At 42.4% G+C, this 17,890-nt stretch overlaps 1 protein-coding gene across 1 annotated transcript; it reads left to right on the top strand.

The window, feature by feature from the left end:
* The first annotated feature begins 3,112 nt into the window (after positions 1 to 3,112).
* LOC119736548 lies at positions 3,113 to 7,982 on the top strand. Its single transcript, XM_038210561.1, has 6 exons — positions 3,113 to 3,215; positions 3,647 to 3,757; positions 4,649 to 4,888; positions 5,415 to 5,690; positions 6,871 to 6,988; positions 7,697 to 7,982. The coding sequence occupies exons 1-6, from the start codon at positions 3,113 to 3,115 to the stop codon at positions 7,980 to 7,982; spliced, it is 1,134 nt and encodes a 377-aa protein (XP_038066489.1).
* The last annotated feature ends 9,908 nt before the right edge of the window (positions 7,983 to 17,890 follow it).

Consider the following 17,890-nt stretch of genomic DNA (forward strand, 5'->3'; position numbering starts at 1 on the left):
CCCTTGGATTGTCAAAAATCCCTGTACTTTTCGATCTGTACCAGCGTATTCTCGATATCATTTATCATTTTTCGAGGGGGGGGGGGGGAAGGCAGAGACGTTTGCCCCCCCCCCCCCGAACCCATTAAATTAATAGCAGTATGACTCCACGCCTCTTTTTCGTTCATTTCTTTCCCTTTCAATCTTTTTTTTTTTTTGGCTTTCCAGGGGAAGGGGTAAGCGCCCCCCTTGCCCTCCCCCTCGTAACGCCCATGGTTGTATAGGCCTAATGATGGAATTCGTGTGATTGTGAACTTTCCGTTTTTTCATTCTTCTCAAGATGTACCACCATCACACTGCACGCAATCATCATGTATGAATGGTGGCACCTGCGTGGAATCTGCGGAACCAAACGGATATTCATGCACCTGTCCGCAAGGACATACGGGCGTTCACTGTGGAGCTCAACTAAATACTTCAAAAAGCCATGATTTTAAGCAAACAAAGGCGCTATAACGACATAATTAATTATGATGGGTAGCAAACAGACGTCAATCCGAGGTTTTTATGACGTTACCTAACATGTGGCTATAATTCACAAATCATATATTAATATTCAAACTGACTGTCGTTTGTGAACTGGGCAGTCCTGTCTTATAAGATTACCGCGTAACTCCATAACTCTTGCCGATTGTGTACGCCAACTCCATGGAAGGCTATCAGTGAAAAGCCATTCTGAGTCAGTTGAATATAATTGTGTGCGCCCTTAGACCAGTTTTACTGTAGCCTTGCTTCGTCTTGTAGTTATGTCCGTTTTAGTCAGCGCAGTTTTATTTCTATTTGTTAAGTAGCGCTATGGTATTGGTCTCCGTTACAACAATGATATCTGGTTACGTTCAAATACACCAGTAGGAAATGTTTGTTATGCTAGAAACCAGCGAAATGTGTGTAGCTATTCGTCAGTTTGTCGGATCGCGCGTGCACGCACGCGCAATCCGACAAACTGACGAATAACATTCGTTGGTACTTGGAACGCACACCTTACATAAGCTGGTTACCAGCGAAATTTCGTATTCGTCACTATGTCAAATTATGGATTTGTTTTTGTGAGTGATTCGCCACAAGGGGGGCTCTGAATCTCAAAATCCAGACAAATATTAAGAATTTTGGCATAAATACTTGAAAGAGCAACCTTCATAAGGCCTAAAAATAACAAAAAATCGAAATCGCCAAAATGGTCGATTCGCCGGTTTGTCAGCTCTGCGACGGATTTATCATTTTTCGAGGGGGGGGGGGAAGGCAGAGACGTTTGCCCCCCCCCCCCCCCCGAACCCATTAAATTAATAGCAGTATGACTCCACGCCTCTTTTTCGTTCATTTCTTTCCCTTTCAATCTTTTTTTTTTTTTGGCTTTCCAGGGGAAGGGGTAAGCGCCCCCCTTGCCCTCCCCTCGTAACGCCCATGGTTGTATAGGCCTAATGATGGAATTCGTGTGATTGTGAACTTTCCGTTTTTTTCATTCTTCTCAAGATGTACCACCATCACACTGCACGCAATCATCATGTATGAATGGTGGCACCTGCGTGGAATCTGCGGAACCAAACGGATATTCATGCACCTGTCCGCAAGGACATACGGGCGTTCACTGTGGAGCTCAACTAAATACTTCAAAAAGCCATGATTTTAAGCAAACAAAGGCGCTATAACGACATAATTAATTATGATGGGTAGCAAACAGACGTCAATCCGAGGTTTTTATGACGTTACCTAACATGTGGCTATAATTCACAAATCATATATTAATATTCAAACTGACTGTCGTTTGTGAACTGGGCAGTCCTGTCTTATAAGATTACCGCGTAACTCCATAACTCTTGCCGATTGTGTACGCCAACTCCATGGAAGGCTATCAGTGAAAAGCCATTCTGAGTCAGTTGAATATAATTGTGTGCGCCCTTAGACCAGTTTTACTGTAGCCTTGCTTCGTCTTGTAGTTATGTCCGTTTTAGTCAGCGCAGTTTTATTTCTATTTGTTAAGTAGCGCTATGGTATTGGTCTCCGTTACAACAATGATATCTGGTTACGTTCAAATACACCAGTAGGAAATGTTTGTTATGCTAGAAACCGTGATACTGTGAACCTCTTTCCCTTTTTTTATTTTCTCTCAAGATGTGCTATCACACTGCCTGTCAGAACCATGCCAGAATGGTGGAATCTGCGTGAGCTTGGTGTCAAGCGGATATTCATGCAATTGTCCGCAGGGTTATACAGGCGTTCACTGTGAAAGCTCAATAGGTGTGTATTTTTTGGAAATATTTCACCGAGTAATAATGTTTTAAGCAAGTTATTGGCGTCGTATAAAACGCCGTCATTATGGGTTGCAAACAGACGTAAATACTATGTAGGCCAAACTGCCGTTGGTTTACATGTTGCTTAAAGGCATGAAGGATCATTAGCCGTTCATGGATTTTGTTTTCGTCAATAATAACAGAAAGTTCAATGCCTAACCTGTTGAAATTTCAACTCAGTGAATATTACACTTTTCGAGATTACAGTGAAAAGAAAACCCAAGCAAAACATTTTTCATCACGAAACACGATTCTGTCAATAAAGCACTCTTCGTTCAAAATGTTCAATTGACTAATTGTCGGAAACTACCTACATTTCTTGCTTTCTTCGAAATGACAGCAAGCCAGACGGAATCATTTCACGGGGCGTTTACAAATAAGCTGTTAGATAATCATTTGTTAGGTCCCTTTTTTTTGATAAATGCAAATGATCCTGTAATGCCTTTAATTCAAAATCCCATTTTGCTATTTTTTTTAATTTTTGGATTGGTATACTACCTTAGCTAAATTATCATCTTTTGTCTGTATCCAGAAAATGGCGTCGATACAGATTCCCATATCGCTCAAAGAAATTTAGAAAAGTCCTGTTATTGGACATCGAGCGAGCCACGTTGACAATAGGGAAACTACTATCAACGTTCAAAATCTTCGATGATTCTGTTGCTATAAATAAAGAATGGGAGAGAAAGTGCGTCAATCTTTAGCCAAATGTCAACCATTTTGAGATTTTCTTTTCTCTCCCTTCATGCAAAGTATAGGTGCGTGCGAAAGCGCCCCATGCGAACATGGCGGAAGCTGTACTGAGGCCCCCAACGGATATACATGTACGTGCAATCCTGGAACAACCGGAAGGAGATGTCAAAAAGGTGAATACAGACATTAGTGAATGTACATGTTAAATTAAAAAGCAATACATACAATTTGTTTTGGGGGAAGGGGTGAGGAAGTGCCGTTAAGATTGGGAAATTTGATTAACAAAATATTTCTACCTGTTGTTTTTTTGTGTACTAGATGGCGTGCCCGCATTGGTTTATACGGTTTGTAAATGACATGCGTAATTATACGCGCGCGCGCACCACTGATTTCAAGCGCCCTGCATTGGCTAAACACATGCCACTTTGTACTACACGAAGTTCCGTTTGCAAAATTGGTTCTAACGATTCCAACGCTACTCCGTGTGCAGTGGCAAGTGGTTAAGTTGAAATGACCGTGACGCCAGACTGACTAACCGGATAGGGGTGTTGCATTTCAAAAGAAAGATGGACTATTTACCTGAATTGTTTCTCTAACTGATATTCATATGGTGTGTTGTGATGCAGATATCGATGAGTGTGCCAGCTCCCCGTGTCGGAACGGTACGTGCGTTGACATGCTCAACCGTTTCGAATGCCGATGCGACCCAGGAACAACCGGACAATTCTGCCACTATCGTAATATAATATATCCTTTTTATAGAAATATTTCAAGTTAACAGCCAAGCCGGTGTCAATTGAGATTCGGACTCCTGTGTAATCTTGCATCGTTTACCTCATGGATTCTAACCCCACACGTGACCTGTCACTATCTTCATTCACTTAGACATGCGCAGTACAACCAATGGGTCCGTACTTCAGAGAAGTCAAAATTTCACCTTACAACGGAATATCTGTTTTAAGCTACTGTCTCTGTGTGTGTATTAATTGATTTGCCAAAAAAAGGAGCAAAATAATAATAATATTAATAATAATAACGGGTTCTTATATATAATAGCGCTTTGAACTAAGATCAAAGAGCTTTACATTATTATTACCCTTGATCATTGGGCCAATTAAACATTTCAAATACCATGTCAGCTCCCTGGGGAGTATACAGCTCGATGCAGCCTGTTAGGCGCGAGGAAGCTATTTCAATCTCAGTAACCATCTCTGCCCTAGGTACCCATTTTACTCCTGGGTGGAGAGAAGCAATGAGTGACAAAGTGCCTTGCCCAAGGGCACACGCACCATGACCCCAGGCCGGACTCGAACCCTCAACCTGCAGAATTACCCGCAGACCACGAATCCAATGCCCTGAACCATGAGGCCACAGCACTCCACTCAATAATTATTGGCCTTTTGATGCAGCCATTTTGGTGTACGGCTATAAAGAGACGTGAATCTCAGATTCATGACGTTAGTTCACAAATAGTGTTGGTGTACGATGTAAAAATTACATTCACATTATCTTCAAATTAAAGTTAGATTGCGGTTAATTTAGTCAATTGCTTCAATAAACGTAATATTTCTTCTGTCTGTACCCATACAAAATATGATATGTATTTTTCTTATTTCTTGATTTATCAGTTGATCCGTTTGAGAGTTGTCCGGAGAACGTTAGTGTTAACCTGCCCCATGGTGAGACACACGCCTACGTCACTTGGGCCGAGCCCCAAGTAAGAGCTTCATTCAACACGACGTTGGTCATTGCTCCAGACGCAGTTGGGTCTCCATTCCCAATCGGGCTTCACAAAGTGGAATATCGATATAATACTACGAGCCGTGTGCAAGGATGTACTTTCTACGTCAACGTCACAGGACGAACGGGTAAGACTATAATTATACCTGTATACATTTTGATATGTATGGTGTGCACATTTAACATTTATTTCCTAAATAGAGATATCTCTCATTTTAATGGAGATACATAATTATCTCTACTTCCATGCGTGCCAAGTTCAAGTAATTTAATTCAAGAAATAAAGTTATCTCTATTAGAAATGGAAATAGAGATATCACTATCTCAAATAGAGATTTCTCTATTTAAAAAAAAGAAACTTCTCTATTTCAAAAAGAGATATCTCTATTTCAAAAAGAGCATCTCAATTTCAAATAGTGACATCCATATCGCTCCAATTCAAGCAGAGTCTCCTTCAAAGGAAAAAAAAAAGACTTGAAGTTTGTGAACCTAACAGTGAACCTAAGAGTCTGTTTTCACTGTGTACGTTTCCTTGAAGCAACTTCTATCAGTACAACGGCTATTTCTACGGTGTTTTTGCAGTTAGATAATCAGGGTTTTTTTTAAAGTTCCCCGCTTAGATCCTAATTTGGACCTTGGCTTTCCATTCGGAAGAACCTTTTGTACAGAGCTGCCCTCAGGATTTCCAAGTCGCCCTGCCGCCAGATCAGGTCAAGGCCTATGTCACGTGGTCTGCACCGACGGTGATTGGCGGCAACAGCAGTCACGTGCTTCGAGTTTTCAACTCCCAGAATGCCACGGTCAAAGCTGGTACCCTGCTCCCGACTGGTAACCACGAGTTCACGTACAAGGTTTGGCAGAACGTCTCCCTTTGTGAACCGCTGGACATGTGTTCTTTCAACGTCAACGTCACGCACTCTGGAAACGAAGGTGAGCCTAGTGTGACATAATTCTCATCATTATAGACCACGGGTTATAGCAATGAAGAAAACTATAGTCTATAGATCTCTCTTTAATTTTCCCGCCAGGCGAAACTTCAGCTTTTCGCCCGTACCAACCACTGCCGTAGTCCGAGTATCACCCGTTGTCCAACGGAGTCCTCTCCGTAACCAACGTCTGATATTTGTGAGAAATGCAAGTTTTATGCGACCCCGCGCACAAGCCAATCGGAATCGACTTTAGAAATTGTGACGTCACTTCGATCAGAAATGTCGACTAAGCTGTTAAATTTGGCTGCCATTATTTTGCAATACAACAACGGGTCACCGAAGACCCGCTAATGAAGGCGCCCGCTGAATGGTCAGAACCTCGAGGTCAAGATGCAGTATTGTTTTGCATAATCGCCAGATCTGCTCGCATATCACAGATCCGTGTTGTGCAAGGGCTGGGCATATTTCAAAGACTACCACTGCCAGGGCGCTGATGATAATTTCTTTGATAATTTCTTTTTCATTCAATAGTTTTTTTTGTTAACCAATGAACTATGAGGTCTACCCAACATGCGCACGACACGCGCATCCACGTTTGTTTATGGTGTAAAGCGTGGATTTTTCTATTGTTCCTCTTCCCTTTTCCTTTGTTTATACTCCAACTTTTTTGCAACAGCTCTCATTGGTTTTGTACACGTTTTCTAACCGAGGAGTCCTTGATTTGGTTCCTGTCCTCGATTCATCGATGATGTTGCGCGTGTGTGTGTCCTCGATTTACACCATAAACAAACGCACACGCACGCTCAACCCACAATGCGTTGCGAGCTACATTTCATGTCCTGAGTACAGCGCTAGCGAATTTCAGCATAAGAATTATCTCTTATGGTAAAACTACGTATTTGTAGAATGTTAAACAAAACCTCTGCTTGCCCGTATTATTTTTTTAAAGCTACTCCTTAGGGCATTTTTTGGGGTCAAAGTAATGACACTTTCATTTAAAAAAAAATCGAAGCCACTGTTTGCAAAAGCATTGCGACAAATTATCTTGCATGAAGTTTTCAATTGAAACAGACTTTTGCTTATGTTCCTCAATATTTTGGTATATTTTTACATGAAAACTAATTGTGTCTTCCGACCGTAAACATCTGTTAACAAACAATTGGGTTTTTTTCTCTTTAAAGGGGCAGTGACACACTCTGGAGACAATTTCTACTGTTCCAGCACAAGCACCGTGATTGTCGGTTGTACATTGTCTGTTGCCCTTATTGCGGCCGCTGGTTTTGGACTGATGTATTTCAGGTATGCCTAGACTTTGTCAACAGATATCAGCATTATATTTTTTATCAGTTAAACAATTGTCTTTCCATGTTCAGGCTGTTTTGTTTCCGTTGCGTATTTAGGACCGAATATTCAAAGTTATTAACCATAAAGTACAAGCCTCACTAGGCACAAACATGACTTCAAAGACGTTTCCTAAACACCAAAAACATGTCATGCTGGCGAAATTTAGCTGATACATGTACCAAAAAAAGGCCGGGTTTTTACTCGTTATCAACGACAATTACGCTTTGTTGCCAAAATTATAGCTTAAATTTGGTGTATGCGTGCCTTTTGGTTGTGGCACCTTGAAAAATAGATTTTGAAATCGATTTGATAATTTCTAGCATGATATTAGTTATGAGCTTTCCAATGAGACATCGCACGAAAACAATCGCCCCACGACAAGTAATCAATTAATTAATTTCAACTTTTGAATTGAGAGCGGGACGGTCCTAATTCGTTCTGAAGAGTGGGCACAATTTCTGAACTGGGGCGCACAGGCTAGGCCTGCAAAACAAACAAGCAAATTGATTGTTACATGACATTGCATTCCATTAAATTTCGTTCGGGAAAAGAAAATCAAAATTTGGAAAGGCACGTAGGCCGACAGGCCTATATACGTACCAACTTTAAACCCTCCTAATTAAAATTTCAGTAACATTTTTTTCATAATTGCCTTTTCAACAGGACCAAACGAAATCTATCCAGGGCTGGATCACGTTCCATGCCACCCATTCCCAAGACAATCAACAACATCAGTAACTTGGGCGATGAGCGGTCTAGGTACCAGACCAACTCCAAACAGCTCCCGCCCGTCCCGCCGCCCAAGCCTGGTCCGGTACCCGATGAGAACAATTACGAAGCGTTGGACAACTACGGGTACTTGTGCCTTGAGTTTCAGAAGCATAACAGGGATGCTTATCAGCTGCCTAGAGCCGTGTACGAGGTGCCCAAACATCTCAATGAGTATTAGCATTGCGAAATACAGATGTACATATAAATAATCGTTGACCTTAAGAAGTCCCATTTATTGAAGTAGTAACTTTACTTGAAAAAAAAAAGATTTTAAGAAATGTGATTTTAGAACTGTAGCAGTAGGCCGGCCTATGTAAACAGTGGCGCACCCAAGGGGAACCTCGGGGTGCTTGAGCCCCCCCCCCCCCCCCCCAGGGTTTTGTAGGGTTTTTTTATTTTATTTTTTGTCCCACGATTTGACCTTGGTGATATTGATTTGGCCTATTTTGCGAGCGGGTGTAAGTAGCGCCACCAACGTCAAAATAGCCTCAAAGGAATTCTTTTTCTGCAGCCAAAATTTTGGCCATTTTGTTTGCAAAAGAACGGAAACTTCTAAAAAATTTGACAAATTGTGAGCCCCCCCCCCCCCCCAAGCCAAATCCTGGGTGCACCACTGTATGTAAAGTTATTTCAACGCCTTTCACAATTTGAAATATCAATTTCTGCCGTCAACTTTTTTTGGTAAATAGTTTGATCAATTAAATAAAAAGAATTATTGTGTTGTTGCTTAATCTTTTGGTGAGCGTGTCTGGATTGTGCAATCGACTTGAAAGTAATATGCTAGTTGAAATCAGTTTTTAAGTTTGTAAATAATTCGGAATCCCATAAAGGCAACAACGTAAACAAAGTGAAGGAATGTTTCTTTTCTAATATTAAGTTTCATTAAGTTTGACAGTGTTCTCTAAAATATGTAATTTTATTTTTAAGACTAATGTTCAATTTTAATCCGTAATTTTAATATTTTTAACAATATTGTTCGGATTTTATAATGCGAATTAGAACCATTTTATGGTGTCTGCGCAACTTTTTTGAAATTATTATGTGTTCATATTATGTAGGGCCTAGAAAAAAAAACAATATCCTTAAATTATATATTATCGAAGAAACTATTTTTAAACAGATAGAGTGCTCTTTTGGTTAAATTTACAACAGCAACTATGAGTAATATGCAACAAGCTTAGTTAAAACGTACTATATGCACCGGCGCATCAAATTGTTCATATGGCGTGCGGTCCCTCTTTGGGGCGTCGGGGGGGGGGGGGCTTTTTCGGCGGCCCAGGGGTGTCGGCTACCCCTTCACCGCTCCCCTCCCCCTGTCAATCACTTCATTGCAAAACGGTTACTACTCGAAAATACAACACAAATTTAACAAAATAGAATTCTATACTTTGGCAGCTGGTAGAAGTTATGTATTTTTCTATTTTATTCATAGTTCCATTAATGCATTAAACATTTTTTTCTGAGCCTCACCTCCGAGCATTACTTGACGAATGACGAACAACGAAATCAATGAAACTATAGTGATATAATGTTAACAAGTTTTTGAGTATAAAATAATATTACTTTATAACACAGCTATAGTTCTAGCGTAATGGTATAATAAAAAAAACCAAGATATACAATATATACACAACTTCATGCATTAACAAAAAACTGAGATAGTTTTTGCTTTTTACAATAATTAACGCAGAGAGGAAAGATGCCAACGAAATGTAAACATCATCAATCATCATTGTTTCTATAATGAGCTTGATTGAACATAAAAACCATTAGCCTAATTACGTCCGAAAGGCCAACGTCATCCATTTGGGGATCGTTCAGTCCTAAAGATTTACCAGAACCGATATATCAATGGCGTAGCGACCGTGCGTGGGGGTAATGGGAGTAATACCCCCCCCCCAAAAAAGAAATTGTAACGAGTCCCCTTTTCACGAAAAGTCCAACAAAACTCACTTATTTGTACCTCTCCTGTACGATCTGATAATATGATTGGTGTACAGTGGATAAGACAGAAGAAGGTGTTCAGGCCGGCTACAACAGCAGCCAGGGACCGTTGTGATATTATTCGCTGGACTTCAGAGAAATCAAAGCGTCAGACGCAGAAAGGGGTTTTGTTCAATTATATTTAGATTATTTTGTTCCTTTTTTTATTGAAGAATATTTTTCTTCCTACGAGAATTATAGAATAATGTCTGATGTTTAAAAATTCTTTAGAAAACGTGGGGTGGGGTGGGGTAGGGACTGACGACGACACGCGACTTTTGACGTCGCCACCCTTTGTAACCGGAGGTTTACATACACAATAAATTCCCAGCTTGGTAGCCCAGTCGGTAGAGTGACGTTCTCAGAACATCTTATCTAGGGGTTGGAGTTTCAAGCCCCAGGCTGTAACCAACGTCATTTATTATTTTTCGTCATAGGGGTTGGTAGGGGTCAGAGCGAAGGGGATGGGGTGGGGGACTGATGACTACATGTGACTTTTGACGTCACCACCCTTTGCAATCGGAGGTTTATATATATTATAAATTCCCTACTACAAAGTGCGAGCCGGTAGCCCAGTCGGTACAGTGACGTTCTTCGATCGTCAGTCTTGGGGTTGGAGGTTCGAGACCCCAGCATGTCACCAACGACATTCGGGGTTTTTTTTCGTCGGAGTGGAGGACTGACTACGACACGTGATTTTTGACGTCACCACTCTTAGCAATCGGAGGTTTATATATATCATAAATTCCCTGTTTGGTAAGCGTGAGCCGATAGACCAGTCGTTAGAGTGACGTTCTTCAATCGTCAGTCTTTGGGTTGGAGGTTCGAGTCCCAGCATGTCACCAACGACATTTAGTTTTTTCGTCAGGGGGGTGGGATGGACGACTGACGACGACACGTGATTTTTGACGTCACCACTGCACTCTTAGCAATCCTAGGTTTATGCATAATTATTATAAATTCCCTGTTTGGTAAGTGCGAGCCAGTAGCTCAGTCGAATGACTGACGTTCTTCTATCGGCAGTCTTGGGGTTGGAGGTTCGAGCCCCAGCATGTCACCAACGACATTAAATATATTTTTGTCAGAGCGAAGGAAATGGGTAGATGATTGACGACTACACGTGACTTTTGACGTCACCACTCTTTGTAATCGGAGGTTTATATATATATATATATATATATATATATATATATATATATATATATATATATATATATATCCAATGAAATCGTCTTCTATCACAATTCACAGTGCTCGATACATCTCTGTAGAGCTATAAACATGCAATAAATTCAGAATATTCTCTTTCTGAACAGACTGTTTCGTACCATAAGGCACTCATCAGCAGAATGACGAAAAATAGAATACAAGTAGCATCTTACCTTCAGAAAGAGAATATTCTGAATTTATTGCATATATATATATATATATATATATATATCCAATGAAATCGTCTTCTATCACAATTCACAGTGCTCGATACATCTCTGTAGAGCTATATACATGCAATAAATTCAGAATATTCTCTTTCTGAACAGACTGTTTCGTACCATAAGGCACTCATCAGCAGAATGACGAAAAATAGAATACAAGTAGCATCTTACCTTATTTCGAATCAAGCGCGCGCACGCGTTACGCGCGTTACGTCATTGAAGTTAGTACGCGTTTACGTCACTGAAGTAAGAACACATCTGTCTCGATGCCTGCACTTGGAGACGATTTCGCTTCTCTTATTCAGTGTACCTAGATCTGGCCTACATATGATTATGTACTTCTCTGCTATACACAAATTGCATCTCTTGTTTACGTTAGAGTATGGCAGTGCTTTCAGAACTATGTCCCATTTGATTTCATAGTCTTTCCCTTCGTCCTTTAAGTCCCATATATGTTTACTTAGCTCTGTTTGCGCCCTCTTGCTCTCGGATCTGAATGACTGCTTGTGGTTCGCCAGTCTCGCCTTGAAGGTTGTGGACGTCAGCCCGACGTATGCCTCCTTCCTGCCTTCGCTCGTGACGGTGGCCTGGTACACTATGTTCTTGCTGAGGCACTCCCCGTTCAGCGGGCATTCGGCATTGCGGGGACAACTGCATGTTCTACCACCGACGTCGTCCTCCTGTTTTACCTTCCGTTTGTTGATTGACTGGATCGTTGCCTTCATGTTCGGCATGCAGCTGTACGATAACTTTACTGTGTTCCGGTTGAGCACTTTGTGAAGCTTATGTTCCTTGGGGAAGCATTTGTCTATTATCTGAAGGAATTTCTTTCCAATGTTGGTACGTACGCTCTTGTTGTATGGCGGGTTGTACCATGTCACCTCCCTTTTTCTAGTCCTTTTTCTGGTGTTATTGCCCGGTGTGTACGTCAATCGATACTTGTGCCCGCTTTTTTGCAGAGCCTCCTGGTAGGCCGGGGCAGCTTTCTCGAATGCCTCCTTGCTCGACGAGATGTTGGAGAGTCGCTTGTTGATTCCCTCTGGTATCTGTTTGATGACGGCGGGTGGATGGTTTGACTGGACATGTACATAGAGAGGTACATTACCTGGTTTCATGTATGGCTTGTACCCTCCCGTTCGCAGGTCTAATGTGATGTCAAGGAAGTTTACTGTTGCCTTGTTGGCTTCGATCGTTACCTTTAAGTCATTTTCCCGGAATACTTGGCATATTTCCTTCTTGATGTTTTCTATTTTCTTGGGGGTCTCCTTGAATACTGCCAGACCGTCGTCCCTGTATAGTCCCACTCTATTTCCGTACTTTGGTTTCAAGATCGACAGCAGATATGCTACGACCAGCTCGCATGACTCCGCGCCGTCGAAACTGCCCATCGTGACATCGAATTTGCTGTCTGCATTACGCTTTTTCCACGGTACCTGGTCGTTGAATACCACTGTCTGTTTCGCGTGGATGATGATATCTTTCTCCTTGCTGCTAATGCTCTCGTAGTTTTCCGCGAACCCTAGGGCCTTCAGGAGAAGCTTTTCCGTTATCGAGGGGTAGAACTCCACAATGTCGAAATTTATGAAGCTCGATTCTTGCTTGTTTGGGATTTTCTTATACCAGTCCAGTACGGCGTCCGTGCTTTTCCACAGGTTGAATCCTGTCGCGCTTATGACTTTACCGACGATTCTGTCGAGGATCACTTTACTTATATGTCCTATCTCTGATTTGGTTGGGCTGATTAGTCGACATGATGGTTTGTTATCGAAGTTGTCCTTGTGGTCCTTCAAAGTAATGAAGACTTCCCTCTCGGCCAATTTATCTATGCGGTCGCCCAGTCCAAGACTTTTAGCAATTCTTTTCGCTTCGCGATTGATTTCCGCTACTTCCTTTTGCTCGGTTTTCTTGTATGTTTTGGTGACATTCGCCCTGACAAGATTTACATAGTCATCTTTTTCCATCTTGTAATAATTTGTAGTCTTATCAGCCTTGACGGTAAGCTTATCATCATTCCTAATCGTATTTATGTCTTCGTTTAATTTGCGTTGGAACTGGCTAGTGGTCTTCTCAAATTCGACGTTTTGAATCAGACTCACCAAATTGTCTTCGAATTCTCTCAGTTCCGGAATGACTGGTGGTGTTTTCCGCGAGTTAAATCCGTACGTTTCCTCCTTCTCCGCCTTGTCTTTGTTCAGCTCCGGATTCAGAAAGAAGAATGATCTCCATCTAATCCTTTTGATGAACATTTCCGTTTTCTCGATCAGGCGCTTGAGGTATGTTGTTCTCGATGCTACCGGAATATTCTTCGTCGAATATTCAAAGTTCACTCTTTCCATTTTGAAGTGCGACGTCAGGAGAGTGCTCAACTATAAAAATAGGAGCTAGTATATCCAATGAAATCGTCTTCTATCACAATTCACAGTGCTCGATACATCTCTGTAGAGCTATATACATGCAATAAATTCAGAATATTCTCTTTCTGAACAGACTGTTTCGTACCATAAGGCACTCATCAGCAGAATGACGAAAAATAGAATACAAGTAGCATCTTACCTTATTTCGAATCAAGCGCGCGCACGCGTTACGCGCGTTACGTCATTGAAGTTAGTACGCGTTTACGTCACTGAAGTAAGAACACATCTGTCTCGATGCCTGCACTTGGAGACGATTTCGCTTCTCTTATTCAGTGTACCTAGATCTGGCCTACATATGATTATGTACTTCTCTGCTATACACAAATTGCATCTCTTGTTTACGTTAGAGTATGGCAGTGCTTTCAGAACTATGTCCCATTTGATTTCATAGTCTTTCCCTTCGTCCTTTAAGTCCCATATATGTTTACTTAGCTCTGTTTGCGCCCTCTTGCTCTCGGATCTGAATGACTGCTTGTGGTTCGCCAGTCTCGCCTTGAAGGTTGTGGACGTCAGCCCGACGTATGCCTCCTTCCTGCCTTCGCTCGTGACGGTGGCCTGGTACACTATGTTCTTGCTGAGGCACTCCCCGTTCAGCGGGCATTCGGCATTGCGGGGACAACTGCATGTTCTACCACCGACGTCGTCCTCCTGTTTTACCTTCCGTTTGTTGATTGACTGGATCGTTGCCTTCATGTTCGGCATGCAGCTGTACGATAACTTTACTGTGTTCCGGTTGAGCACTTTGTGAAGCTTATGTTCCTTGGGGAAGCATTTGTCTATTATCTGAAGGAATTTCTTTCCAATGTTGGTACGTACGCTCTTGTTGTATGGCGGGTTGTACCATGTCACCTCCCTTTTTCTAGTCCTTTTTCTGGTGTTATTGCCCGGTGTGTACGTCAATCGATACTTGTGCCCGCTTTTTTGCAGAGCCTCCTGGTAGGCCGGGGCAGCTTTCTCGAATGCCTCCTTGCTCGACGAGATGTTGGAGAGTCGCTTGTTGATTCCCTCTGGTATCTGTTTGATGACGGCGGGTGGATGGTTTGACTGGACATGTACATAGAGAGGTACATTACCTGGTTTCATGTATGGCTTGTACCCTCCCGTTCGCAGGTCTAATGTGATGTCAAGGAAGTTTACTGTTGCCTTGTTGGCTTCGATCGTTACCTTTAAGTCATTTTCCCGGAATACTTGGCATATTTCCTTCTTGATGTTTTCTATTTTCTTGGGGGTCTCCTTGAATACTGCCAGACCGTCGTCCCTGTATAGTCCCACTCTATTTCCGTACTTTGGTTTCAAGATCGACAGCAGATATGCTACGACCAGCTCGCATGACTCCGCGCCGTCGAAACTGCCCATCGTGACATCGAATTTGCTGTCTGCATTACGCTTTTTCCACGGTACCTGGTCGTTGAATACCACTGTCAGGGCGAATGTCACCAAAACATACAAGAAAACCGAGCAAAAGGAAGTAGCGGAAATCAATCGCGAAGCGAAAAGAATTGCTAAAAGTCTTGGACTGGGCGACCGCATAGATAAATTGGCCGAGAGGGAAGTCTTCATTACTTTGAAGGACCACAAGGACAACTTCGATAACAAACCATCATGTCGACTAATCAGCCCAACCAAATCAGAGATAGGACATATAAGTAAAGTGATCCTCGACAGAATCGTCGGTAAAGTCATAAGCGCGACAGGATTCAACCTGTGGAAAAGCACGGACGCCGTACTGGACTGGTATAAGAAAATCCCAAACAAGCAAGAATCGAGCTTCATAAATTTCGACATTGTGGAGTTCTACCCCTCGATAACGGAAAAGCTTCTCCTGAAGGCCCTAGGGTTCGCGGAAAACTACGAGAGCATTAGCAGCAAGGAGAAAGATATCATCATCCACGCGAAACAGACAGTGGTATTCAACGACCAGGTACCGTGGAAAAAGCGTAATGCAGACAGCAAATTCGATGTCACGATGGGCAGTTTCGACGGCGCGGAGTCATGCGAGCTGGTCGTAGCATATCTGCTGTCGATCTTGAAACCAAAGTACGGAAATAGAGTGGGACTATACAGGGACGACGGTCTGGCAGTATTCAAGGAGACCCCCAAGAAAATAGAAAACATCAAGAAGGAAATATGCCAAGTATTCCGGGAAAATGACTTAAAGGTAACGATCGAAGCCAACAAGGCAACAGTAAACTTCCTTGACATCACATTAGACCTGCGAACGGGAGGGTACAAGCCATACATGAAACCAGGTAATGTACCTCTCTATGTACATGTCCAGTCAAACCATCCACCCGCCGTCATCAAACAGATACCAGAGGGAATCAACAAGCGACTCTCCAACATCTCGTCGAGCAAGGAGGCATTCGAGAAAGCTGCCCCGGCCTACCAGGAGGCTCTGCAAAAAAGCGGGCACAAGTATCGATTGACGTACACACCGGGCAATAACACCAGAAAAAGGACTAGAAAAAGGGAGGTGACATGGTACAACCCGCCATACAACAAGAGCGTACGTACCAACATTGGAAAGAAATTCCTTCAGATAATAGACAAATGCTTCCCCAAGGAACATAAGCTTCACAAAGTGCTCAACCGGAACACAGTAAAGTTATCGTACAGCTGCATGCCGAACATGAAGGCAACGATCCAGTCAATCAACAAACGGAAGGTAAAACAGGAGGACGACGTCGGTGGTAGAACATGCAGTTGTCCCCGCAATGCCGAATGCCCGCTGAACGGGGAGTGCCTCAGCAAGAACATAGTGTACCAGGCCACCGTCACGAGCGAAGGCAGGAAGGAGGCATACGTCGGGCTGACGTCCACAACCTTCAAGGCGAGACTGGCGAACCACAAGCAGTCATTCAGATCCGAGAGCAAGAGGGCGCAAACAGAGCTAAGTAAACATATATGGGACTTAAAGGACGAAGGGAAAGACTATGAAATCAAATGGGACATAGTTCTGAAAGCACTGCCATACTCTAACGTAAACAAGAGATGCAATTTGTGTATAGCAGAGAAGTACATAATCATATGTAGGCCAGATCTAGGTACACTGAATAAGAGAAGCGAAATCGTCTCCAAGTGCAGGCATCGAGACAGATGTGTTCTTACTTCAGTGACGTAAACGCGTACTAACTTCAATGACGTAACGCGCGTAACGCGTGCGCGCGCTTGATTCGAAATAAGGTAAGATGCTACTTGTATTCTATTTTTCGTCATTCTGCTGATGAGTGCCTTATGGTACGAAACAGTCTGTTCAGAAAGAGAATATTCTGAATTTATTGCATGTATATAGCTCTACAGAGATGTATCGAGCACTGTGAATTGTGATAGAAGACGATTTCATTGGATATACTAGCTCCTATTTTTATAGTTGAGCACTCTCCTGACGTCGCACTTCAAAATGGAAAGAGTGAACTTTGAATATTCGACGAAGAATATTCCGGTAGCATCGAGAACAACATACCTCAAGCGCCTGATCGAGAAAACGGAAATGTTCATCAAAAGGATTAGATGGAGATCATTCTTCTTTCTGAATCCGGAGCTGAACAAAGACAAGGCGGAGAAGGAGGAAACGTACGGATTTAACTCGCGGAAAACACCACCAGTCATTCCGGAACTGAGAGAATTCGAAGACAATTTGGTGAGTCTGATTCAAAACGTCGAATTTGAGAAGACCACTAGCCAGTTCCAACGCAAATTAAACGAAGACATAAATACGATTAGGAATGATGATAAGCTTACCGTCAAGGCTGATAAGACTACAAATTATTACAAGATGGAAAAAGATGACTATGTAAATCTTGTCAGGGCGAATGTCACCAAAACATACAAGAAAACCGAGCAAAAGGAAGTAGCGGAAATCAATCGCGAAGCGAAAAGAATTGCTAAAAGTCTTGGACTGGGCGACCGCATAGATAAATTGGCCGAGAGGGAAGTCTTCATTACTTTGAAGGACCACAAGGACAACTTCGATAACAAACCATCATGTCGACTAATCAGCCCAACCAAATCAGAGATAGGACATATAAGTAAAGTGATCCTCGACAGAATCGTCGGTAAAGTCATAAGCGCGACAGGATTCAACCTGTGGAAAAGCACGGACGCCGTACTGGACTGGTATAAGAAAATCCCAAACAAGCAAGAATCGAGCTTCATAAATTTCGACATTGTGGAGTTCTACCCCTCGATAACGGAAAAGCTTCTCCTGAAGGCCCTAGGGTTCGCGGAAAACTACGAGAGCATTAGCAGCAAGGAGA

The sequence above is a fragment of the Patiria miniata genome, unplaced genomic scaffold, assembly GCF_015706575.1.
Source record: "Patiria miniata isolate m_02_andy unplaced genomic scaffold, ASM1570657v1 HiC_scaffold_3, whole genome shotgun sequence".
NCBI lineage: Eukaryota > Metazoa > Echinodermata > Asteroidea > Valvatida > Asterinidae > Patiria > Patiria miniata.